The sequence below is a fragment of the Pipistrellus kuhlii genome, unplaced genomic scaffold (assembly GCF_014108245.1).
Source record: "Pipistrellus kuhlii isolate mPipKuh1 unplaced genomic scaffold, mPipKuh1.p scaffold_m20_p_6, whole genome shotgun sequence".
NCBI lineage: Eukaryota > Metazoa > Chordata > Mammalia > Chiroptera > Vespertilionidae > Pipistrellus > Pipistrellus kuhlii.
This window is the reverse complement of record NW_023425562.1, coordinates 4,990,940-5,016,669: the sequence shown is the minus strand read 5'-3', so window position 1 is coordinate 5,016,669 and position 25,730 is coordinate 4,990,940. Positions and strand designations below refer to the sequence as shown.

At 43.8% G+C, this 25,730-nt stretch overlaps 1 protein-coding gene across 12 annotated transcripts in view; it reads right to left on the bottom strand.

Moving 5' to 3' along the window:
• Positions 1-25,730, bottom strand: part of PTPRT (protein tyrosine phosphatase receptor type T) — an 845,125-nt gene that overhangs the window by 107,082 nt on the left and 712,313 nt on the right. For 7 of the 12 annotated variants that reach the window (XM_045574406.1, XM_045574409.1, XM_036418808.2 and 4 more), the window contains one exon: positions 21,338-21,367. The exons of the other annotated variants lie outside the window; for them this stretch is intronic. In XM_045574406.1, the coding sequence (XP_045430362.1) occupies positions 21,338-21,367 (30 nt within the window). The remainder of the gene's footprint in view (positions 1-21,337; positions 21,368-25,730) is intronic. 12 annotated transcript variants of the gene reach the window in all.

Below are 25,730 nucleotides of genomic sequence, written 5' to 3'. Positions count from 1 at the left end.
AGCCAGCTCATCTGAACCAGAGGCATCAATGGCCTGGCTACCTCCTCTCCTCTCCCCTGACCTCCTACAGTGGCTCTCCTTAGCTGAGCCCAATGGGAAGCCAGTGACATGGAGTCCCTATGGCTCCAGTTCTGAAAACAGAGAGCAGTGTAAGAAGCATGGAGAGCGGATCTGCTCCAGGAAATCCCCACCCAGAAGAAAAGAAGTGATTCTTCCTCCCTCCTTTGGCCAGTTTGTATACAGATGAAGTCTAAAATAGGATTCTTTAACTTTTCTTTCCACCCATTAGTCTGGGAAAAGCTGGACACTCAGAAGTAGGAATGCATCTTTCTTACAATGCTTTGGCCCCAAGAATACTGTTCCTTTAGTGAAACTATTCCAGGCAGAGAGAAAAACAACAGGCAAGGAAGCATTGGGTCAGTTTTTCTCACCATCCAGAGGCAATCAGACAGGAACCGGGGAACGCCAACAAAAGAAAAACGAGCAATTCTGCTACTGATGACATTTTGAAGCTTTATTCTTCATTTATTATCAAAAAGGAATATGTTTAAAAATGTATATGTGACCTTCTTAATCATAAATTTGAAAAGATATATATCAGATCCTTTGCCTCTACCCAAGCTTCGCTCACATCGCCCCAGGAGGAAATAAAAGGAAACTTGATAAGAAAGTAAACTTTAAAACTATAAATGAGTATGTATTGGAGTCTTTGATATTTCCTTGGGGGCAGAACTCCTAACCAATCTCATTCCATTCAGGGTAAAATAATATGGAGAGAGCTGTCTTTGGCACAAATCATTGCTTTCCAAAGGGATAATGTTAATAAAAAACAGCCTTGCTGCTTCTATGAAAAATGGCATTTTGCAGAAATGTTTGGGCAGCTCTGAGCACCTGGATAAATATATGAAACACTGAGCCTCTCCATAACATATTTAAAAATTGGACAATAACTGAGTTGTAAAAACTGACATACAACATCCCTAGGACTTAGTAGTTCATGGTTGATGCTACTATTCATGATGATGATGATGCTCTATGATAATTAAAAAAAGGTATATACAGGTGTGTTGGCAACAGGTACACATGCTACAAAGTGGAAATAGAGGGACTACAGAAAGAAATAAAACATAAAAATCACAGTTTGGGGATTTAACTTTATCAAATTTTAAGTTTTAAAAATCCTCTTGGTAATAAAGAAAAAATTATATCATTTCCTATTGCCATAGAGTTTAATTGATCTTTTAAGAGAAGGGAAAATCCAAACCAGTGAGAAAGCCCTATGAGACCCTCAGACTGTAGCACCAAGTTTCAATTCAGCCTTCTCTCTCACACCTGTCTCCTATTTTAGGAAACACCAATTACTCACCTCCCTTCTGCACCCATTCCTCAATACTCCGTTTGCTAAACATGTCCCCATTCTCCTCCACTGGCCACCACTTCTTCATCCCACAAGGCCCAGTGGCATTCCAGGGTCATATCTTGTTGAGATTTCCCCTAAACATATTTGCTCTTTTCTGCACTTGGTTGACTCAGCCATTCAACTAGTATTTATTGAGCACCTACATGTGCCAATCTCTACTAGATGAAAGAAGGTCACAATGACAAATCACTACACAAAATCTGACCTTCATAGAACAGAGATGAATGGCAAAGACAGGCACTAAACCAATAATACAGAACAAATATAAAATCACAAAGGTGTTAAAAGCCACGGGGGAGAAACACATGAAGTCCGAGAGACCTAAGTGCTGGTTTGCGTCCTGGCAGGAGACCACACAAGGCCTTGTTGCCATGTCAGTCTAAGCACTCGACTAGTCCACACACAGTGATTCAACTCTCCCTCCCACCAGGGCAAGAACCTCTTGAATAAAGGGCTTTTGACTTCTTGCACCTACTCTAGTTTTTTGCTGAGCGGCTGTACCGTAACTGGTGCTCAACAAATTTGCTGCACAAATTTTACTTAAAACCCTACAATCTGAAGTATAGAAAGATTGTCATCCTACTCTGACTGCAAATTATAACCACTTAGGAAAATATACATAGAAGAAAAAAGAAAGAAAAACCTGCATGCAATTATTTTGTGACCTGGAATATGGATACTTATGAATATTTTTGGCTAATAACTTAGCATTTCCTTCCTGTGGTTGCCAACAGAACTCTGGGGATGCTCGAGGAATTAATGGAATGTTCACAAAAGTCAGAGATTTCCCCCTCCTCAGAGCCTGCAGAAGAGCCACAGCTATAGATGTAAAACAAAAAGCAAAAAACAAGAACTCATAGGATAGTCATGGGATACAGGGAATGGTCCTATAATTTATGGAATCCTCATCTCCTTCAAAGTCACACTTATTTGTGACTTCACAAACTTGGAATTTTCTTTTTCTCCTTGTTCTGAAATTCTTGCCAAGTGAATCACACAATCTCACCAGCAGGGGGTACCAAAAGCTGGTAGAAAGAGAGAGCAGAAGCCTACGTATTCCTCTGCAGGTGCAATTTTAGAGCTGAGGAATGTTTTAAGGCACCATAATCTGAAGTTTACTGCTTCTGACAGGTGGGGACAGTGTGACATGGCTGCAGCTCTTGACATTCTTTGTTCTAACAGATCACTGCCGGGTTTTTCTGACCTTTGCTTGTTAGCTGAGGGAGGGCAGGTGGCAGGGCTGTGCCTGAGCTGGCCCGTGGTTTATTCTGAACACCACCCATAATAAGGGAGAGCGGCAGGTGGGATGGCTCAGGGAGGGGCCACAGGGCTGCGAAGGGTTCTGAAGTCATGCTACAAGAGGAGCAGGGGCCGAAATAGACTTGTTTTTCACGGAGAGGGAATATTCAGGAAGGTTCTCTTCACACATCTGACTTCTGGCTCCGTGTGGCCCCAGGGGGCAGAATTAGAATCAGGTTGGCTTGACAAAAGGAAGACATTCCTAGCAAAGTAGAACTGTGTGGGTCTCTTTTGCAAGTGCCGAATGCCTGAATTGCCCTTCTTGCCATTTGTTTTCCTTTGGTAACCGTCTCTTTATGTTTTAAGATCCAGCCCAAATTTTCCCGATTCTTAGAAGTCATAGACCCCTTCCCAACATCTTTAGTTTCTTCCCCTTTGCACATTAAGTTGGGAAAATATTTAATGAGCACTTACTAGGTACCAGGGGCTGCTGGGCAGAAGGTGACCAGGATGTGGAATGGCAGATATGCCCGATGCCCTATTTAGGCTTTTGGAAGTAAAAAGCTCCCTATCATTGGAGGAGTTCAAGAAGAGATTGAGAAACCATCTGGATGAGAGGAAGTCGGGGATTCCAGCAACTGGATTGTGCAAAACTCTTGAATGTCTTCTGGGTTGAGAACAGGAGGCCCAGGTCTATAGGAGGAAGAGTCTTGGGGTTCCACCAACAGTTCTTCCCTGGATGTGAAAAGCTACAAAGTCTCCTGGGGAGACACTGACCAGGCACACTTTCCCTTCCCCATAGGGCTCTTCTCCCAACTCATCCTCTATTCGCATCCCTGGAAGACTTCCCTAGGATAACAAGAGATCGGAAGAGGGCCATCCCAGCCCATAGGATGTGGCCAAGAAAACACGCAGCTAGACTCCACTCCTGGTGAAAGCTGGCTTCCTACTCTTTGAAGCTAGGATGCTGCTGTGCTTGGATCCATGATTGGATCTCTAATGCTGCACCCCGGAACTGGAAAGGAGCTGAGCCATCCTCTCATTTTATAGAAGAAAGTGAGGCCCAGACAGAGGAGAGGGGCTTAGGCAAGGCACACAGCCCCCTGGTGGAAGCCATAGGACCCACCCTGCTTTCTGCCTTTGAGCTCAGGACACCTGCTCCAATTTACCCCCACCTCCCTTTTCGGATGACATCAGAAGTGCAAATCCAGTCTACAGTACACATGGCTCTCACCCCTAATGAATGCAGCAGAGCCTCAGGAGTTCAAACCCCATTGACCCCACAACTATTATCACTGAGGTAGGGGCCGGGCTGCACCATGTCAGAGTCAATATGTAAATAAGGGAATGGATGTGGGTAGAGTTTAAAGGAGAACACGCCCCTTTCTCTTAGGAGGCAGGGTGGAGTAGCAGTTAACACACTGGCTTTGGTGCTAGGCAGCCTGGAATCAGAACCTGGCTCCATCTCGGACTGGCTGTGTAGGCTCTTGCCAGTGACTGGCCCCTCGGCATTGCAGTCGCCTCCCGCCTGAGAATGCAGATCTCAGCGGTGCTCATCGGGAAGATGGCTGCAGAGATTAGACTGTGAGTGACCAGCAAAGCATTTCCCCCAAAGCATGGCACATACTAGTAGTAAGCACTCAATTAATGCTCTCTGGTTCTGATACTTTTTTCAATACAGGAAACAGCCATGTTGATTTAAGTGACCTCATTATGTATTAACTACGAATCCTCCGAAACAGATGCTCTGAAGAATGGCTGCTCTCTGAAAACGTTCTTTAATGTATTTTGGAGCCATGTTTCTCAACCTTGGCTGCACAACTCATACTGGGAGCTTTCACAATTACTGATGAGATGCTAATGTAATTGGTCTGGGTGCGGCCTGGGTTTTAGAAGCTTGCCAGGTGATTATAATGTGCCACCAGGCGGGAGCACTCCTGATGAAGATCAGGGGTTATCCAAGTGTGGTCTCTGCATCAGCAGCAGCAGCTTCACCCAGAGACTTATTAGAAATGCAATTTCCTGGCCCCGCCCCCGACCTACTGAATCAGGTGAGTAAAAAGCCTCAAGGTGGTGTCAGAATCACCCGGAAAACTTGTTAACATGGGGATTGTTGAGTTCCACACTCAGAGTTTCCAATTTAGTGAGACTGAGGTAGGGCACATGAATTTGCATTTTCAAGTTCCTCAGATATGCTGGGCCTTGACTTTGAGAACTACTGAATGTCATCTCCCATCCCCTTGGGAACACATACCATGTATCTGCTGTCTTTTCTCCATCAGTCACTTAAATCTTACTCCTATCTCCCACCCCATTCCGTTCCTGAAACTGCCAATGGGATCCAGGATCCAGGATCCCCCATTCCCCTGGGACTTTATTCTACCGCAATAATAAAAAAGGAAATACACATGTTATGTAGAGAACACTGGAAAACACAGCTTCCCTTGTACCAGGAAAGTACAAATGTCATTAAGGATAAATTAATAGATGTGTTACTTTGGCTGGAAGAGGCCATGCCAGCAAGACAACAGGCAGCCGGCGGGCTGTTCCCAACCTTGGCACTATTGACATTTTGGGTGGGACTGTCCTTTGTTGTGTGGGTCTGTCTTGTGTATTTCAGGATGGCTGGCAGCACCCTTGACCTCTGCCGCAGATGCCAGTAGCTTCCCCAACTCCTATTAAAAATATCTCTAGACACTGCCTAGACATGGGAGTTCAGGGCAGAGTTGCCTCTGATTGAGAAAGAGTGGCAAATACATAGGCATGTATGACTGGCATTCCTAGATACAGCATTTGCTCGGTACCTTAAACATATCAGTAATCTCACGGCAATGCTATAAGGTGGTGGCAATTTCTTTTGTTCTATAGAGGAGGGATTGAGGCCCAGAAGGGTTCATCTTAAACTCAGACCGCAGGTGAAGGGACCAGGTGGGATGTGAGCCTAGTGCTGCAGCCTGCGGAGCCCTGCTCCCTCCCTCAGGGGCTCTGCTCCTTTTCTGAAGAGCACACAAGCGCTTACAGCTCATAAACGTCTAACAAGAGGGGACCGGTTTAGTGAATTACAGTGCGTCCCCCGGACGGAATATTATGCAGCTATTAAAATGATGGAGTGCCATTAAAAAGGAAAACGCTGTAACAACATGGAAAAATGCTAACCGGATTACATTAAGTTAAAAAACAAAAAAAAAACACACAAAAAACCACACAGCAGCAAATAAAATTGTGATTACCACTATGAGAAAGTATAACTGTGCTCAAGTGTTAGATGGGAGGTATTAAGGATAATTTTCTTCTTTGGTATCCATTGTTATCAGAATGTCTTTGCGATCATTGTTTTTTTTTAAAGTAGCAGCACAGAAACAAAATTTGAGCTGTTAGTTTGCCATTGGCCCCTCTTCCACCTGAACCAATGGAATTAAAGCTGCTTTAAATCCTTTGAGCATGGGAAGGGGGTTAAGACACTCTTACTCCCCCCGCATCCTTCCAATAACACTGTTGCATGCATGTTTCTGAACCAGGACATCTCCCCTTGCACTGACCAGCTTCCCCAACACAGCAAGCTGCAAGCACAGAGGAATGTTTCTGAGGAATCGGCATGGGTCGTGGGGAGCAGGGCTGGTAGGGGCACGCGGTCTGTGAACATCAGCTGTGTCTGCCTGCCAGCGGGTACTGACAGGGCACTGGCCTCATGAATTATGCATAGAGAGCGGCCTGGCACCCTGTCCGGCCGCGCGGGAGAAGTCGTGCATAAGGAACATCTGATGAACCGATTGGAATGTCAAAATGTCATTAAGGATAAATTAATAGATGTGTTACTTTGGCTGGAAGAGGCCATGCCAGCAAGACAACAGGCAGCCGGCAGGCTGTTCCCCAGCGCAAGCCAGACAGCGTCTGCAATAGAGATTCATGGTCTTTGTGCAACGTGAGGTGCTTGCCGGGAGAAGAATAAACAGAAATGCTCCAGCACTTAAGCGCCGTAAAATCACAAGCATGAGATAAATTAATTAGTGTACACTAGGAAGGCGGCTGGTCTGCCTGCACTCCTGGGGAAAGCTAGAATGGATGGCACGGGGCTGGGGATGACAGTCTCCACACTAGCCTCCTAAAGAAATGTAGGAGCAATTGAATTTAATGTGCAATCATAAACGGCAGCTGATGAAAAGATAAGTTGGGTCTGCGCTTGTGTTTCCACGGGTACCATGTCTGTCTACTGTTCTATGCTCTTTGTGTCTGTAGGTCAAGTGTCTTAGGCGATAGGTGACTGGGGAGACCTGTGGCCGCCACCTGCTTCTAATGCTGAGGGAGGACATGTTAGTGGTTTGATGCAAGGGACAACTCAGGGAAGCCTGACTTCCCTGCGGTATCCTACATAGGGGGTGGTCCATTCTCCCATGACAGGAGGCTCACTACCTCACATTCAACTTGTTCTATTGTTGGAAAAGCGTTGTTAGAAAGTTCTTCTTTATATCTGACTCTTCCTCCTTATAACTTAACAACAACATAAGCAACAGCAAGAATAGTGAATGTGCATTGGGCATTTGCTAGGGGCGAGCCACTGGGACATGGTCAAGTTATAACCTTAACATGTGACATCCCCACTTCCCAGTGTAGGAAACTGAAGACTAGAGAGATGAGAGATATTTATGCTCAGGGCCATACAACTAGTTTAATGGGAGAGCCAAGATCCAAACTTAGGCCTGCCTAAAACCAAGTCTAAACATTTTATTTTATTTTATTTTTAATATATTTTATTGATTTTTTCACAGAGAGGAAGGGAGAAGGATAGAGAGTTAGAAACATCGATGAGAGAGAAACATCGATCAGCTGCCTCCTGCACACTACCTACTGGGATGTGCCTGAAACCAAGGTGCATGCTCTTGACCGGAACCAAACCTGGGACCCTTCAGTGCAGAGACCAATGCTCTATCCACTGAGCCAAACCGGTTAGGACAAACTCTTAACATTTTAATTATCACACAGTTCTAAGCTCCATAACTTCCACTCATGGAATAGAGCCTAGCTTTTAGAGTACCACAAAATAAAAGGCAAAACAGATAGGAATGAACCTTTTGAGCCCATATTGTGCACCTGGCCTGGGTTAGTTAACCTAATTCATTTTTCACGCAACTGTCCTTTTTCTCCATCTGAAACCTCTTTTCTTGCCTTATTTTTTTGTTCCAAGTACGTTTATTTTTTAAACATACAATAACCAGTGTTATTTCTATGTATTAACTATGAGCAATCAGAATATGGAGGGAAAGAGCCATTTACAATAGCATGGAGGAAATAGAACATTCAGTATAAATCCTTCCAAACACGCATGGCACCTGCATGCAGAAAATTGCAAGAGAATGTTGAAAGAAATCAAAGCAGACCCATGCCAATGAAAAGACAAACCATGACCTAGACTAGGGGACTGGATGTTAAGTCATCGATTCTCACCACATTGATCTGCCGATTCAATGCGAGCCCAATCAAAACCCAGCAGGGCTTCTTTCTTGCAGATACCAACACGCTGATTCTAAAAATGCCATTGCACATTTATTTTGAAAGTGAAAGGAGAGGAAGCCTCCAAACCCCAGTTCCCCAGAAAATGCAAGCTGTTGTCATCTTAAACATCATAATCACCTGGGTGCATTTTCATTCGTTAGTCTGATATGGCTGATTTGGAATGAAATACCCTCCATGGCACTATCCTATTTATAAGACACCAGAAACAAAAATATGTTAAGGGACAAAAGATTACTCTCCAATAAAGATGATAACAATTTCATATAATTTAAAAAGATGAATGATCTTTGTTTTTGTTTGATTGTTGTTCTATTTATGTAGTGAGTACATCTAAAGGAAAAAGTGGCATGACTCAGTGGTTGAGCGTTGACCTATGAACCAGGAGGTCATAGTTCAATTCCCTTTCACAGCACATGCCCAGGCTGTGGATTTGATCCCCAGTGTGGGGTGTGTAGGATGCAGTCGATCAATGCTTCTCTCTCATCATTCATGTTTCTGTCTCTTTCTCCCTCCCCCTTCCTCTGAAATCAATAAAAAATATATTAAAAAATAATAAAATGGTTGGTATCGTTTTGTAAAAAAAATTTTATTTATTGAGTTTTTTACAGAGAGGAAGAGAGAAGGATAGAGAGTTAGAAACATTGATGGGAGAGAAACATCAATCATCTGCCTCCTGCACACCCTCTACTGGGGATGTGCCTGCAACTAAGGTACATGCCCTTGACCAGAATCGAACCTGGGACCCTTCAGTCCACAGGCCAATGCTCTATCCACTGAGCCAAACCGGTTAAAGCGGTATCTTTTTTTTTCTCTCCTTTATTGTAATTTGGGGCAATGGTAAAATATTCAGGTAGGGACCACCTTTGAACCTTACTCATCACATAGTCTACCTGATCTCAGACTGTGCAACTGTTGTTAGTTTTGTTAAAGTAGCTCCTTCAGAATCCTGTCACACCTTCTTCTCAGTTCCTGACAAGAACATAGCCCTAGGAATAGGCAACTCTCTGTTCCATGGATCTCTTTTTACACCTAGCCTGTGCCCCTGGCCAATTTGATGAGCTTTTATTGCTTTACATTTAAAATACTTCCTCATCAGAGTGACTTCCTGATTTCATGAGGTATCTATATGTAAGTGCTTTGTAAACTGCAAACCACAAGTAGACATAGTACTATCCATAATAATAAAAGCGTAATATGCTAATTAGACTGGGCATCCTCCAGGTGGCCTTCTGGATGAAGTCAGGGCTGCCAGGGAAGCCTGGGTCCCGGTTGCCAGAGGGAAGCTGGTTCTGGCAGCTGAAGAAAGGCAAGTCTACTCTTGCACGAATTTTGTGCATCAGGCCTCTAGTAAAACACAAAGCACAATAATAATAATTACAATGTTATGAGCATCTACTGTGCAGCAGACATAGAGCTCCATGTTAGGTATGCATTACATTATCTTAAGTGATCTGGAAAGTTCCATGGCAGCCTTCATATTGGTACAACTGTCCTTCATTCACAGAGGAAGCTGAAGCTCAGAGAAGTTAGGTTAGAAAGCAGCAGTCTGGGATTCCAACCCAAATGCAGGCGTCCATGCTCCTTTTACTACAATCCTACTTCGCTCTACGGAGTATTGTTTTCTTCGCCCGTCAGAGCCAAGGCACAGGCACAGTTTAATACCATTAAGGAGTGGGAGGTGATATTGCAGAAGTATAATTTATTGAGCAAATTGCACCAGCCTAGAAGGCTGAAGAAAGCCTGCATGGTAATTCCACATTTCCATATCATTGCTGAATAAAGCAAAGACAAAAGTGTGGCATAAAATCGCTTATCAATCATATCTTAGATTTTTTCATCGGAAGTTGTCTCCTTGGCGGTAGATGTCCACATCATAAATAACACGAGAAAGAGAGGGTAAGGTAAAACACAGATTGTCTTAGCTTTTCTCCATTTCCCAAAATAGTGCATTGTTGTTAAGCTGTTTTCCAAAAACAAAACAAGCCTTCTTTAGTCTTGAGGCTCAGTTTGGTTTATAACCTTAATAAAACCATATTTTCACTCTTACAAAAGTCAACTCGCCCATTAAAAACACGGTAATGGCCACACTAATCTTTCAATTCTTCCACTTAATGTGGGTGGTTGCAATATACACAAATTCCCACCCTCTTAGGATATTCTCTGCACAGTTGTCCTGAGCCATTGGAATGAAAAAGTGCTCCAGAAAGAAGCTCAGCCAATGTTTTCTTATTCTGCTTAAAAGGGGACTTCATTCATAAACAAGCATTGGGCCCTTGAGGATTCATTGATGAAGAGAATGCTTATGAGCAGATATTTCTCAGGAGATTGATCGTGTCTGAGGGGTCTTTACTCCTCACAGGGAACCAACACCACCATGGGGAGTGATTGTTATGAGAAATTAAATACTATTTTAAAATGAGCCTGGGGCATTTTTGCTATTCATTAGATGGTCTCTCCACATTTATTAACAGCGTAAGAATTATCTACTTCAATATTCAAAGGAAGGAAGTGGTACTGTCAAATAGCATTCTATTTGCCATGGACTCTACCCTCCAAACTCAGGTTCCATCATCCAAACCAAAGACTTCTTTATTTGATGATGCTATGAGACCAAATTCTTAACTGAGGGTTACGTGGCCAGACATAGACATCAAGCTAATCCTCCAAATGCCTACGTGTCATGATCCTAGCTTCTCAAACTCTCCCAGATGAATGGGTGATTCTCAATCTTGGGACGGCTGTCCTGGGGAAATTTAAACTGTCTAGGCATCAGTTAAGACCAATGTGACTCATCCTCCAGTTATTGGTAGGTTGTGGCTTGTAATTCCCTTCACCTGACTGCCCTCTGCTCTGAGCTCTGTGCCCAGGAAGGAGGAAGGATTTCCACTGGGCATGTGTAAAATCATTTCTCTTCTAAGGCAGGTTTTGGCAGGCACATCACAAAAAGATAAGCCTGTCTCCTACCCCCCTCATTTAGACACAACCATGGCACCCTTCCACCTTCAACCTCCACCTTTTTTTCTACCTACTGATCTATAGCCTTTCTGTGTGACGGTGCCATTGACTACCCGGTGGTTCTGGCCAGAATCACTGGTTAACTCTCACTGATCCCCTTGTTGCTGTCAGCAGGGTGGATGCTAGGATGAAGGGTACCCTACCCGATTGCTCAGAGAAGGAAATTGATAAAGTTTAAGAATCACCATCTCAGTTGTCCTACTTCATTCTACTTGACAAATTCTTCCCTGTCACTTAGTTTGATAGTTGCAACCTCTATCACCCACATCCCTCAGCACACCCAACTGCTGCTGTGTTCTCACTCAGCTCTAGCATTTAATGAATGACAACAATTCTCCTGGCACCTGCATTATATTACTTAATTTCTTATACTAATCCCATGAATTGAGCACTATCATTCCCACTTTACAGATGGAAAATAGAAACTCGGGGAGCTTAGGAGTCATCGCTGGTAGGTGGTACACATGAGATTCAGACTTTCTCCTCTTTCTCTTGGTGTGTGTGTGTGTGTGTGTGTGTGTGTGTGTGTGTGTGATAAGACAGTGAAGCCAGAAAGAAAAGGGGTGAGTATGTAATTTCTTTAGGGAAACATCTTGCATCTGGCCTATACCAGGCACCCTGTCAGGACCTTTAGCAAGTGGGATCTTTCCTCAACACAGAATCCAACTTCCTCCCTTTGTTATGGCATCACTGCTCCTCTTTCATGTATTTACTAGAGGCCCGGTGCATGAAATTTGTGTCCTTAGGCCTGGCCAGCCATCATGGCCATTGGGGCCTTCTGGCTATTGGCCAGGGCCTTCTTTTCAGCTGCCAGCAGGGCCTCCCTTCATTCTGTGCCATACCTTGGTGGTCAGCACACGTCATAGCAAGCAGTCGAACTCCTGGTCTCCAGGTTGAACTCCTGAGGGGACACTTTGCATATTAGCCTTTTATATATAGATAGATAACATTACTTTATAACTATTTGTTAACATATCTAAGTTGCCTTTGACCTCCTTGAGAGAAGGATATTTCTCACTAAATACATCATACCTAGCTGGTGTGTAGCACCAAGAAATTGCTCAGTAAATGCTTATGAATGAAAGGGTATGCCATTAAAACATCGTAGCTGTTCTGAAGTGCAGCATTAATACTCCCATTTTACACATGAGAAACTGACATGAGGGTAGAGTTAAGCGACTTTAACTAATACTGTGGGGCTGGAATGCCTAGTATCTCTTCTGTACGGCACAGTCATCTATGTAGTAATATCTTGCTAAGTACCGCCAAGCCCAACCAAAACGACTAGATAATCGGAGGGAAATCACTTTGGAAGAGATAAAGCAGCATAGAGTACAAACAAGATGTAATCGTTATCATCCTCATCACTGCAGAGCTTAACTAAAGCACTTCCTTCCATTAAAAGCGCAATGCTGAGCACTTAGGCATCTTCCCGTGTGTGTATCTGAGAATCCTCTCCTAGCTGCCAGAGTCACTCCCACTTTGGGGATGCTTGCTGGAGGCCAGCACTTTCAGCGTGAAACCCAGCCCTGCCCTGATGACCGACCCACTGCTAAGGACACTTGGGCTGGGCTCTTGGAAACCTGGTCCTCTGCTGGCTGGCTCAGCACAGAGATCTCACTACAATCTCTTTTGTGTTACTCCGGAGCTCCCCCAGGCAGACGCTATAAGAGAAGATGGGCACAGGTGAGAAAAATGCCTATGAATGAATGACTGCCCAAGGGAGGACTTTTTAGAGTTTATTTGTCATCAGTGCGCAACACAATTAGTTGGCATACAGTGTCCACAGGCAATGAAGTGTGCGTGTTCCGGGGAGGACCTCAATGCTCACATCCACTTCCCTCTCGAGGCCCAAATGAAGAAAAGCCAAAGGGAGTGTCACAGGTGCGTTCCCTGAGAATTAGAGGCGGAGACAAAGACTGACAAGTGGTAGGTGAATTAGCAGGAACTTCTGGGGTCAACATGCGGAAGGGAAGAGAATAGAAGAAGTGGGGGAGGAAAAGGCGGGCAGAAAGGGAAGCTGAATGGTGATGCATTTGAAGGGATGACCTGCCTCCTGCTCTCCCCCTACTGGGAATTGAGCCCCATGGAAAGTTCTGAAGCTGGGGTGACTTTTCCACCCCTGTGTTGACAGAATATATAGATGACCCTGGGGGAGGCAGCTCTGAAGGGAGAGTGGTCCAGAAGGGGGCTTTAGCCATGAGCTGACTGCCCGCAGCAAGGAGAGTAACCTTCATCCTTGCAGGGGGAGCTGAGCATCACATCACAGCGCCCACCACAGGTCACCCCCCTCTGTCAACAGAGAAACCCCCCCCGCCACTCTCCTTTTAAACCTTCTTTACAAAGTTCAAATGCATGCACAGAATAGAAGCATTTGGGATCACAGGCAGACCTTTCTAAGCCTCAGGACATCCTTAATACCTGCTTAGTATCAGAACTGCAAGTATAAACATAAAACCGAAGTAGAAACATTTTCACCACCTTTGGAGGGGAAATGCTCATCTGTATTCCCCCGATTAGGGTGACAGATTCTGACTGGTAGATATGCTCTGTTTGGTGCTCATGACCGATGCATTTAGACTCTACTTCAATGGAGTAAACAGTAAAGCGCCATTCAGTCACACTCCTCTCCAAGTCTATCTGTACACAGGACGTACCCAGTGCATTCGTATCTATCTTGTTCCAGCAGTATTCATTAGTTTTATTTATAATTGTGACATGTGCGTATACTTTGAAACCTAAAACCAAAATACAGTTACAAAATAGGTGGTCTGAAAGCTGTGCAGTAACTGTATGCCGACATAAATAAAAATGCATATGAACTAACTTCCAGAGAATGGAAAAATATTACTCCATGGGAGAGAAAAAAAAATGGGGCACAGCCATCTCACACGTATGCTCATCTGTGTGTGTATTTGCTCATGTCAACAACACAATCTAATGATGCCTGATTTGTTCTGGGCACTAAGCTAGTCACTAGGAAACAGACGATGAGGAATACACAGTCCTCCTGGACAAGGAAATAGATGTGCCAACACACCAAGGGCATTATAATCCACAGAAGGTTCCTGAACAAGTGAGTCAATGGGTGAATGGATGAAAGGGGAAGGCAAGAACAAAAATATGAGCCCAGGATTGTGTGGGAAATGGGGATGGCTACCTAAATAGGAGAATACCATTTTCCTTTTTTTGTTTGTTTATTACTACTTTTTGTTTTTTGTTTAATATATTTTATTGATTTTTTTTTTTTTTACAGAGAGGAAGGGAGAAGGATAGAGAAGTAGAAACATCAATGAGAGAAAAACATCAATCAGCCGCCTCCTGCACACCTCCTACTGGAGATGCGCCTGCAACCAAGGTACATGCCCTTGACCAGAATCGAACCTGGGATCTTTCAGTCCGCAGGCCGATGTTTTATCATCTGAGTCAAACCGGTCAGGGCTGTTTATTATTATTGTTTAAATACTAGTAGCCATACGCATGAATCCGTGCGCCAGTAGGTCACTGCTGACCTCCTGGAGCTCTCTGCCTGCTGCCCCGCCCCTCATAGCTTGTTGCCCTGCCCTGTCCCTTAGTTCTGGGCCACCTGCCCACTTGTAGTTCCTGCCACACCAGGAATTTAGTTGTTACACCTCAGGGCATAACGGATAATTAGCATATTCCTCTCTTATAGGATCTTTTTATGGATTTCGGAGAGGAAGGTAGAGGGAGAGAGATAGAAACATCAGTGATGAGAGAGAATCACTGATTGGCTGCCTCCTGCACTCCCCCTACTGGGGATTGAGCCCACAACCTGGGCGTATGCCCTGACCAGGAATTGAACCGTGACTCCTGGTTCATAGCTTTATGCTCAGCCACTGAGCTACATCAGCTGGGTCCATTTTCCTTTTTTAAAGGTATTGGACTTTTCCAGGCACAGAAGGTGGACAGGTGTGCCAGGTAGAGGGCGCTGTAGGTGCCAAGTGCAAGGGAGGGACAGTCACATCGGGGTGATGTGAGGATGTCAGGAGAGAGGTGTTCTCAGAGTTGTCATGCAATACAATCATCTGAGAAGTGGTTTAAAATACATATCCCCAGGCCTCACCCCCAAAGGGTGGGGTCCAGGACTCAGAATTCTCACCACAGTCTTCCCCTTGGCAGAATAGCAGAAGGATGACAGGCACCCTGATTTGCCTTCCTGGTAGTGCTTTATATTTTTCACCTGCCAGCATGTTTGCTGTTAGCTCTTGGTAATTGATACTTATCATGTTTAAATAGTTTCCTTTTATTCCTATTTTCTTTTCATTTTTTATTTGAAGTGGCTGATGAATCACATAAAATGCTTTTTGAGTATCTTTTGATATAATAATTTTAAATTCCTCTTTAAATGCATAGAGGCAATGATATTTGACTTGTAATATTTAATGTGCAAATCTGTGTGCATCTGAGAAAAGGAGGCAGTTCTTACTTTGGTTGAAGACCTACAATTGTGCTAGACATTTCCCAAACATTACCTCATTGAATCCTTGCAAGATCTCTATGAGATATGTATTTTTTTTTTTTTATTAATCCTCACCAAAGAATATTTCTCCATTGATTTTTAGAGAGTGGAAGGAAGCAGGAGAGACAGAGAGAGGGAGACATGAATATGAGAGAGACACATTGATGGTTGCCTCCTGCACATGTCCTGACCAGAAATAGAGCTGCCACTCAAGTAGGTATGTGCCTTGGACCAGAATTGAACCCGGGACCCTTCAGTCCTTGGGCCGATGCTCTATCCACTGAGTCAAACCAGCTAGGGTGAAATACGCATTTTTAAATCTCCACTTTACATATTAGGAAACTGAAACTCAGAAAAAAATGGATTGGCTTGTCCAGGTCGCCAATGCTAACAGGGGAAAGTTTCCTGAAAGCCCCAGAAATAAGGAAGGTATGAGGTCTGGAGTCACCTAAAAGTGTTTTCTTTTTAAGAACAGGTTACCTCCCTAGTGACTGTCGCTGTTTTACCTTTGAATTTCATCTTGTTCTTTCATTCATCCACACACACTTCCTGGGAGTTCACTGTGTGTGTTAGGGGCACCGTGGGTAACACCCCAATGAACAAGAAACATTCTTAAGACACATTTGCTCCCGCCCGTGAGAACCAACTAACCGCAGCGCGAGTCTGGAGAAAAGGTCGCTCTCCCAGGAGGAGAGAATCGGGAAGACTTCCCGGAGGAGCCAGAGTTTGGTCAGGACCTTGAAGAACAGATGTTGGATTTTAATATTTAGAAATGTGGGGAGAGGGGAAGAACATGGGAAAAGCCCAAGAGTCCCAGTGTGTCCGCAGACAGGGATGAGTCTGAATCACCGTGTTCTGCCTCTGAGCACCTGCTCAGCCTCCGTCCGAGGCCAAGTGTGTCAGGCTGTGCTCTCTCCACCAGAACAGCTGGAAACATCTTAGTGCTTTGACACGAACATCTACACTAACGTGTCTCTGCTCAAACAATGACTGTGCCCATCACAGACCTCGAGGTAAATTGACCTGTGAACACAGGAAAGGCAAGGAGGACTTCTGGAGGAGCATTCTGTCAGCTCAGACGGTGAGGAGTCATAGCTGCTATTTATAAAATACCGCCTTTGTGTTGGCCACACTACACTCCCAACTCTCTTATTGCCCCCCTACCCCCCATGAAAATGCTGGAAAGTAAGTCATGGAGGTCATCACCATTTTGCAGATGAAGAAACTGAGGCTCAGAGTGGTTCCATGATCCTTCAAGTTCAGAACAGTTTGAAGGAAGAAGAGACCTAGAATGGTGATGTAGGCCTGATCTCCAAAAGCACATTATTCTCCTTTTCTGGTGTGTGAGTGTGCTAGACAAGGAAGGCTCCTGTTCTAGACTCTTCTGTGTCCCTGGGTCCCAGGCCCTTCTGTCTGTGGCTATCTTTATTTTGCTCATGAAAGCTCCCCTCACTCTAACCCCCAGATACTCCTGATCTGGCCGCCCAATACTTTCAGCTCTGGCCATGTGGCAAGTCCTGAAGACTGCAAAGGCAGGATTTCCCCAGTGGCTTCTTTGCTAGCCAGGAATAGCTACCACTTCTCATCCCTAGCAAGGTGCTGATGCCCATGCTCAGAACTGAATCTCTCCAGGAAGCCAGACTGGCATCTAAATCCTGGGTGTCCCGCAGCCTGGCCACTGGCTCTCCTAGCACATGGTCCAGGCAGGAATCCCTTCCTTCTATGAGGAATAAGGGTTGGTGAAAAGGATGAATGTGACTTGGGATATGTGGTCCTGAGTTCAAACCCTATCCCTGTCACATCCTGGCTGTGGGATGTATCCAGGTCCTCCAACCTCAGTCTTAATGTCTAAATATACTTAACACAATAGCACGTATCTCGAAAGGCTTGTAAGCATTTGAAGGGCCTGGCACATGGTACAGGCCAGCGGGGAATTCCTTCAACACCCTCCCCTCCCCCTTTCTACGCTGGGTCAGGTGTGCTGCATTCACCTTTGTGTCTGCACCAGCAAGCTCAAGGTGCAGCTCACAGTAGAGCTCAGTGAAACAGGATACATTTTGAACTTCATCCTTTCTGTATCTCAAAAGTCTAGGGCAGAGATTGGCAAACTAGGGCCCTCAGCATAAATCTGCCTGCTGTCTGATTTTTTTAAATAATTTTTTTTTTTTTTTTAGAATAAATCCACGTTCATTCATTTCACTCTTTATGGCTGCTTTCATGTTATGATGTCAGTACTGAGTAGATGTAATGGGGACAGTTTGAGCCTGCAAAGCCAAAAATATTTACTTGCAGAAAAAGTTTGGGAACCCCTGTTCTTGTGAATGGGAACTTTCAATGGTGGGGTGGGGGGACACCTGTGAGGGTCTTTGATGAAAAAGACATTCCCGGCTTCTTCCCCACCCACACGTTATAACATCTTTTCCTGGTTTATGTATTTCTCTCTTTAGCTCTCTGGACTGTCACATAGCTTCTATATCACTCATTTCCTTATATGTGTTGTTTAATTTCTATCACCTCCACTATAAAGCTCCATGTGGACAGGGATTTTTGTTTGGTTTGTCATATATCCTAAAACCTTGACCAGTGCCTGGCACACGAGTAGGTACCCCACACATATTTGTTGAATGAATAAACATGGATTTTATGGAAAAAAGTTGTTCAACCAAAGTGTGTTGGAGGTTTTCTCTTTCATGGATTAATTTTTAACTTTTAGAGGAATCCAGTACCCCCCCCCCCCCATACACACACACACAAAAAACAACAACAACAAAAAACAAAAAAACACACAAAACAAAACAAAACAAACAAACAAACAAACAAAAAACAAAAAGAACACCAAACCCTGGGAGAAGACTATTCTTTTTCTTATCTTATAGATAAGACAACTGAGACTCTGGTTAAGTCAGTGCTTCTCAAACTTGAACATGCCCATGAGTCACCGGGGATCCTGACTGTGCAGGTTCTGACCCAGGAGGTCGAAGCAGGGACCCGAGGTACTCCCAGGGGGTCCTGGGTGATGTTAATGTTGCTGGTCTACGGCCCACACTTTGAGTAGAGAGGGGTTAAAGCACCCATTCAGCGTTTATACCTAAGACTTGCCGGAGTGGGTTTGGAATTTGGAGCACATGGAGGTCATCATTTCCTTTTTGTTCTCTCTTCTCCATCCACATGCACCTCTCGATCCTACAGTCTCACAAGACTTGCCCCTCCTCCCCTCTAAGGCTGCTCCCTGTCCCCAAACACTTGGCCTCCCCTTCTGTAGCTACTCCACCTCCAGCCTCTTCTGCACAAGCTCCTCAACTTTACCTACACACATGCCCAGACTTTCTGAGCCTTCCAGTGGCTAATCTTACATTTCTCCACTATTTTTAGGGCCTTTGGTTAAAAATCAGCACTTCTCTTCATGGGCCCCAGGAAGGTTGGCTTCCTTTCTCAACTCTACCCCACGATCTGTACGAGTGACTACTGATGGCCAAATGTCAGGGCTATGCCCACTCCCTCCACTTCCATCTGTCTGCAGCAATTCTGCTATTGTCAACCTCTCCTCCTGCAATGGCCTTCTCCTCATGGTTCCGATAGCTCTCTTTCTGCTCCTCTGTTGGCCTTTCCAGGTATTCTCTTCCCCTGAACATTTCACCATGGGCTTGCATGAGTTTCACATTCTAGGATCTGTGACTCAGACCTCCAAGTCTGCACCAATTGAAGGGCTTTTGGTTATTCCCGGACATTGTATTACAAGTACCTGTATATTTATCTCCTACACTCCCAAACTGTTCATTTTGACTTCCTCAAGGGGCCCCCAAACAATCAATGCATGTTAGAAAGTGGGCATCCAAAGACAACACCATGTGCACTGGCTAAGAGGCTGAAAGGGGGAGGTGCCGGGAGGTTATAATAGGTCACTGCATGCCCACAACGACTGTGGAACATCTATGCCATAAGAACCCCTGGAAGATCAAGGAGCTCTCAGAGGCCACCGTGACATGTGCCCTGAACCCTTACAATTTCTGAAAGGGGCAAGAAAGAAAGTAACTTTTTGTGAGTGGCAACTTTGTGATAAGCACTTTACAAAATCACCTCATTCCCTTTTCAAGGTAATTCTATGAGTGAGGCATATTGACCCTACTTTAGAGCTAAGAAGAAGGAAGCTCAAAGAGTTCAGAAAAATTTCTCAAGGCTGCTTAACTGGTGAGCTAAAGCCCTGGTTATCTCTCCTACCACAGAGATGGGACTTGAAACCAGAGCTGCATAATCCAGTATTGTGTCATACCTCTATCCCTTTGCAGTTGCTCAGAATTCTTATTTCTCCAGTATTGGGTAAACCTGTCTCTAAAAGCACTGGTAACTATCTCTGCCCTATTAAACAATGAGTCACCCAACCAAGTGCCCTTATACCGCAGTGCACACAGACACTTCTCAGTTGACATGTCAAGTATTTGATGTTATGCTGGTCCCTCAGGTAGGCTTGAGCATTGTTAGGGTGAGGCTCCAAGTCCTGGTTACCTCTCCAGCCACAGTGTCTGGAATATAATGTGCATGTTCAATGTCCATTTGTCAAGTGAATGAATGAGCAAAGGAAGCAAGTTCTTTGGTACTCTTAGTGTTGCTGGTGGGGCTCTGTTGACTTCTAGATAACACAAGGGTAGTAGTACCAGACTCTTATCTGCTCATTGCCTGGGTCCAGTGACCTGTGGCCCTAAGAACTGAGCAGAGTGGCTGGAAGGGGCTTATAGCTCCATCTTCAGCTCTGAAGGCTTCAGCAATGAGCACTGACAGACAAGGCCTCACTTACAAGGCTGGGTTTCCCAGGGGTGGAGGACAACATGGAGTGATGGATAATATACTTCCTCAGGAGCCAGGCATGCTAAATTGAATGCATACTTTTGATAACTGAATGTGATTTCACATAACTCTATGGACCTCAATTGTAAGGTATGGAAAATGCCTAATAGGAATATGAGACTAATTCAGTGGTTTTCTAATTTTATATCACCAAGAACCTGTTTATGAAATATTTCTCTTTTATCCTCATGCTTTGAAAAGGTCTGGTCTAATAATGAGAATACATCATCATGAGTATTTAGAAAGTGTGATAATAAATGAACCGGCAATCAGCCAATGAAATGCAGTGATAGCATGAGATAACTCAGGCTAAAACCTGAGATACTTCCAGTCCAAAGCCAAAACCCTGGATGTCACCTGTGAAGCTGTTTCCAGATAAAGTCATTATTCCCTGTAGACTTCCTGAAATCGTGGAAGCAGTTGAGGAATTTTTTCCTAACCCCTAAGCCCCCAGCACTACACAAATGGACTCCAAAGTTGCCAAGACTGTGATTCTGTTTTACATGCGCAAGTCTTGTGGAAGGATTAGATTGACCTCTTGCTGGAATCTGAGGATTTCTAACTAGAAAATTACACTGACAATGGAGAAACAGCCCTTCACATCTCCAAAAAGAGAGGGTAAAAAATCCAAGATGACAGAAACATAATGGACACAAACAATGACTGTTTTTCAAATGGCAAACATCTACACAAAATAAAAACTGGGGCTACAGATGGCTTAGACAGAAGTGAGTATGAGAAACCCATAGACACTTGGTTGGTGCAGGAAATGCATGCTACAGTTTCCCTTGCAGGGCACAAAGTAAAGTTAACCCAGGGTTGATACTTACAAGTAATAGGAGTAGGAATAAGCATTTCTTCTATATATTGATGGGCAGTCAGATGAAGGAAATGTCCAAAAAGGGGGAAAAAAGAAAAGACAAATAAAGAATTAGATTTATATAAAATCTTGATTCTTAGAAATGCACATAGTATTTCAGCATCCCTAAGCTCAAGGAGATGCACGTTTCTCTACTAGTCATCATTGCTGGGAATCAAGACACTTTCAGTGCTAGAAAAAAAATGAGAGAGACTTCCTCTATGATGGAGAAATGCACTGCTCATAAGAGGAAGCTATGTCTCACATTGGCTATGTTGGTTGTTTGAATGTTCTTACTTAGGGTCACCTAACACTAGCACTGTTGATTATGACATTTTAGTCTTGGGTCAGATTGCTCTGGCCTCTGGAACTATTCTATCACCTTTTCACATGGCCGGGCTCCTATGATCAAAGGAAAACCATAATGACTTCTATCTTTTCTGTTTCAGGTCAAATCACACCAGTCTCTATTTATAAAGGTCATGCCAGAAGCAAGGAAATCATGTAGCCAGCATCCAAGATGGCTCCCCAGTGATCCACACCTCCCAGTGCTCACACCTTATGTGTACTGTCTTGCCCCACATTGAACCAGAGCTGGCCCTGTCTAACCAACAGAATGTAACAGATGTTATGTTTTAGGACTTTCTAGAATAGGTCAAGAAGAAGCCTTACAGCTCAGTCTGGGTCTTCGCAACTCTCACTTTGAACCCCGAGTCTCCGTGTAAAAAGTCCAAGTATTCTGAGGTTGTTATGCTGAGGAGAGCATGCGAAGAGACCATGTGGAGAGGCCCCAAGACAGCATGAAGAGCTCCAGCCAGCCCCAGCAGTACATAACCAGAGCAAAATTCAAACTTCATGAAAGAGCACTGCACTAACAGAGAGGAATTCCAGTCTTTAGTCTGAAGAGACTACAACTTGAATACTATGCCTTCATTTCTTAATCTGATTCTTAGATTAGTTGAACTAGATCAATGACATGGGTAAATACCAACTTAAAAAGCTTTGAGGTGTGGAAACATATTATGCCTTAGCATCTCAGTACTACCATTTGCTAACTGATGACCTTGAGCAAGTCACTAAATATCTGTTTCTCCACCTCAAGGTTGAGGGTAATAATCATCTATTCGCAAAAGTCATTGTGGGCATTGACATTAAATTATATTAATCTAAATTATATACACTATATAAAGTATTATAAGTAAATTATATTAATTTAAAGCAATAGATTATATTAATCTAAACACATGAAATAGAGTAGGCCTCAATAAAGAGGAATTTATGACCCAATCTCATCCACAAATATAAGGTTTGCCACTTCTCACTCCGGTGACCAAGAACAAAGTGTTCACCTCTTTAGGAATCATAAAATACAAACAAATACTTAAGTAGCACTATTATATAGTCAGACATTGTTCTCGGCTGTTATCAGGCATTAAATTACGTATTCCTCACAACCACACTGGCAGTTAAGTATAATTATCACCCACTACATTACAGATGAGGAAACTGAGGCAAAAGAGGTTAAAATATCTTGCCTAAGATCACTCAGTTGGTAACCAGATTTGATTGAAACATGGCTCTAAAGATCATGTTCTTGACAAACACTAACCTTTTTTTTTTTTTTTTTGAGAAAAGAAGAAAATAGATGTGTGAGTCAAGCATTGCGATGCCACAGATTTATCTCTTTTAATCCTACCCACAGCCCTAATAATGGAGCATTATTTTCAATTTTACTTGAGGAATCTCAGGCTCTGAGAGGTCACTCTTCACTAGGTCTAAGGTTTTGTGTATTTTTGGACCAGTTGTAAGACCTCCATCCTGAGCCAGGATTTCACCACTGTCAGCAGCCCCAGGCTGCACTCCACATTCTGGCCCCTCTGGCTTTTATGCTGTTAACCTTCAGGACTCACCTCTGCCTGGACTACCTCCTCATGCCAACATGCTTCCTTAGCCTTCAGCCACCACTTCCAAACAGCTTTTCCGAGTTATCCTGTTTGTTACCAAAAGCCAATGCTATCAAGGCAACTCTAGAATGACAACAACTGGCAATCTTTTATTAATTGAGTACCTTTCCCCAATTAAATGGCAAAGTATTCCAGGCAGGGATTATAGTTCTTTTTTCTGTGACCAAAACACAATATATATGTGTGTTTTCTGTAAGGCTTAAAGAAGATTTATTGAAGGTCTAAATTTATAGGGATACAGTGATATTGCAAGTAATAGATTGCCTGAGACCAAAAATCCCGAGCAGGAAGACAGCTGTGCTTAGGAAAAAACCCAAACCCAAACTTAATAAATAATGTACTGAAAAATTTTATTTTCAGCTGGCTCGCAAGATTGACTTGAGACACAGCTTCCCTTTTTGTTCCATGCTATGTAAACAGAACTAACTTGTCTATTTAACCATCTAGTTGACCAGTTACCAATCCATCTAGTACATAAACCCATCTATTCACCCCTCCATCCAATGATCCATTTATCTACCCTTTAAACAATCTATCCATTTAGCCCATAAACACACACACACACACACACACACACACACACACACACACACCCCTAAATGGAAATACTCGCCCTGTATATCTCCATGCAGCCCTGACTCTATAAGGTCTCACTTTAAAAGAAACCCAGTCCAAAGAGCCAAAGGTATACAAAAAGAATTCTAAACTTTAATTTGCATCTTTTACAAACTCCTAGGGAACCCTGTTTGAATCACCCACCATCTCATAATCCTATCTGCAGCCTTTCATTTTTCTACTTGTTACAAAACAACCAAGCAATGACAACAAATAACCCTCCTCTCTCTTTTCTCTTTCTTTTCCCTTACATTTTGAATATAATTGATTTATCAATAGCTTCTTTCATTAAGTCCTTCCCCTGGTTCCCTGTACATGTGACCCATTCTCTGCCTGACGTGTAGTTCAGTATCACAAAAGAAGACAACTAACAGCAAGAGAAAAACTCTCTTTGAAGAGCGACAAAGATGATCTCAGGCCAAAGAGATGAGGGGAAGAATCTAGGAACATCTTATGTATCCTGGAAATATGTGGCCACAACTTTGGTGAACACTTTGAACCAGCTGGACCCACAAGGAGCAGAGAAAACAGGGAGCACCATGCCCATGTCCATGAAGGTTAGGGAGAAGACCTTGACTGAGCCAAGAAAGGGGAGGCAGCAGGTGTGTGATTTCTGGATCCAGGAACCAACTGGATAATGATGGGACTGAAGAGATGCTGATACAGAATCCTGAGTTGTGATGATTTGCCTACTACTTAGGGGTTTCTTTTCCTTTAATAACAGTTTAGGTTGTGGACAGTGTTCTGGCCAGCAGTAAGTTCGTGACAGACTCAATCAGCAATGAAGTTTTCCACAAAAGAGGTAAAGGAGCCCACAACCCCCTTTACTGGCCTTTGGGACTCTCTAGACATGAGAAGACATTGTGGGTCAGTGGAAAGAGTGTAAGCCTAGGCTTAATTTCTCTTTTTCTCCCTCTTTACCTTTTTTCTTCTTTTCTTCCCTCTTCCCCTTTCCTTCCCTTTTGCCCATCAGTACAATGATTATCAACTAGTTCAGCAAGATGAATTTTCTCCAAAAGATACTGCATATGTAAAAACTGATTGGCAAACTCCCAACCTGTGCTCGTGGCCACAACACCTGAGCTTTGCCTCTTGGGGAGAAAGGGTGATCGTGTGGCAGCTGCTGGCTGGGTCTGGTGGATGGTTTTCATGGAGGTGGGTGATGAAGACACGCAGAAGAGGGTAAAAGCACACAAAGGGGCTCCCTTTCTACCTGCTCTCACCCAGGAAACAAGAAGCCCTTTCCTCCCTCCCCAAAAGTCGCACGTTTCAGAAATAGCTGTTGGGAAGGAAGTGAAATTTCTTTACAAGCTCACAGCCGATGGTGAAGCGGGCTAAGCCAGGCTTTAGAAAGAGCAAAATTGGAGGCACATATCTGACTTACAAATCAGTGACAAAGAATGAGAACACTGCCGGTCTATCAAATAGAAATGCAATTCTATTAAACTGGCCACTTTTCCCAGGTAGACAATGCCAGCCTCCAATGTGCCTGCAATTCTAAGAAACATGATGATAAGTGCAATGCGCTTACCCCCTTTCTCCCCCTCCTCCCCCCTCTCCCTAATCAAACCTAGCAGCTGATTTATCACCAGGACATTCAATATGGCCACATTTTAAGGATGATGGTAATAATATGACAATGTAGTGCTGTCCTTAACACTCTGGGGGATCTTGCTCCCCAATATTAGCATAGTGCCTTCCCTTCCCCTAACCTCTCCAATCACAAACCAGCGGTTGGATAATATTAACTCTTCAGTCATTCACTTAGGAACCTGAGGAAGAGAG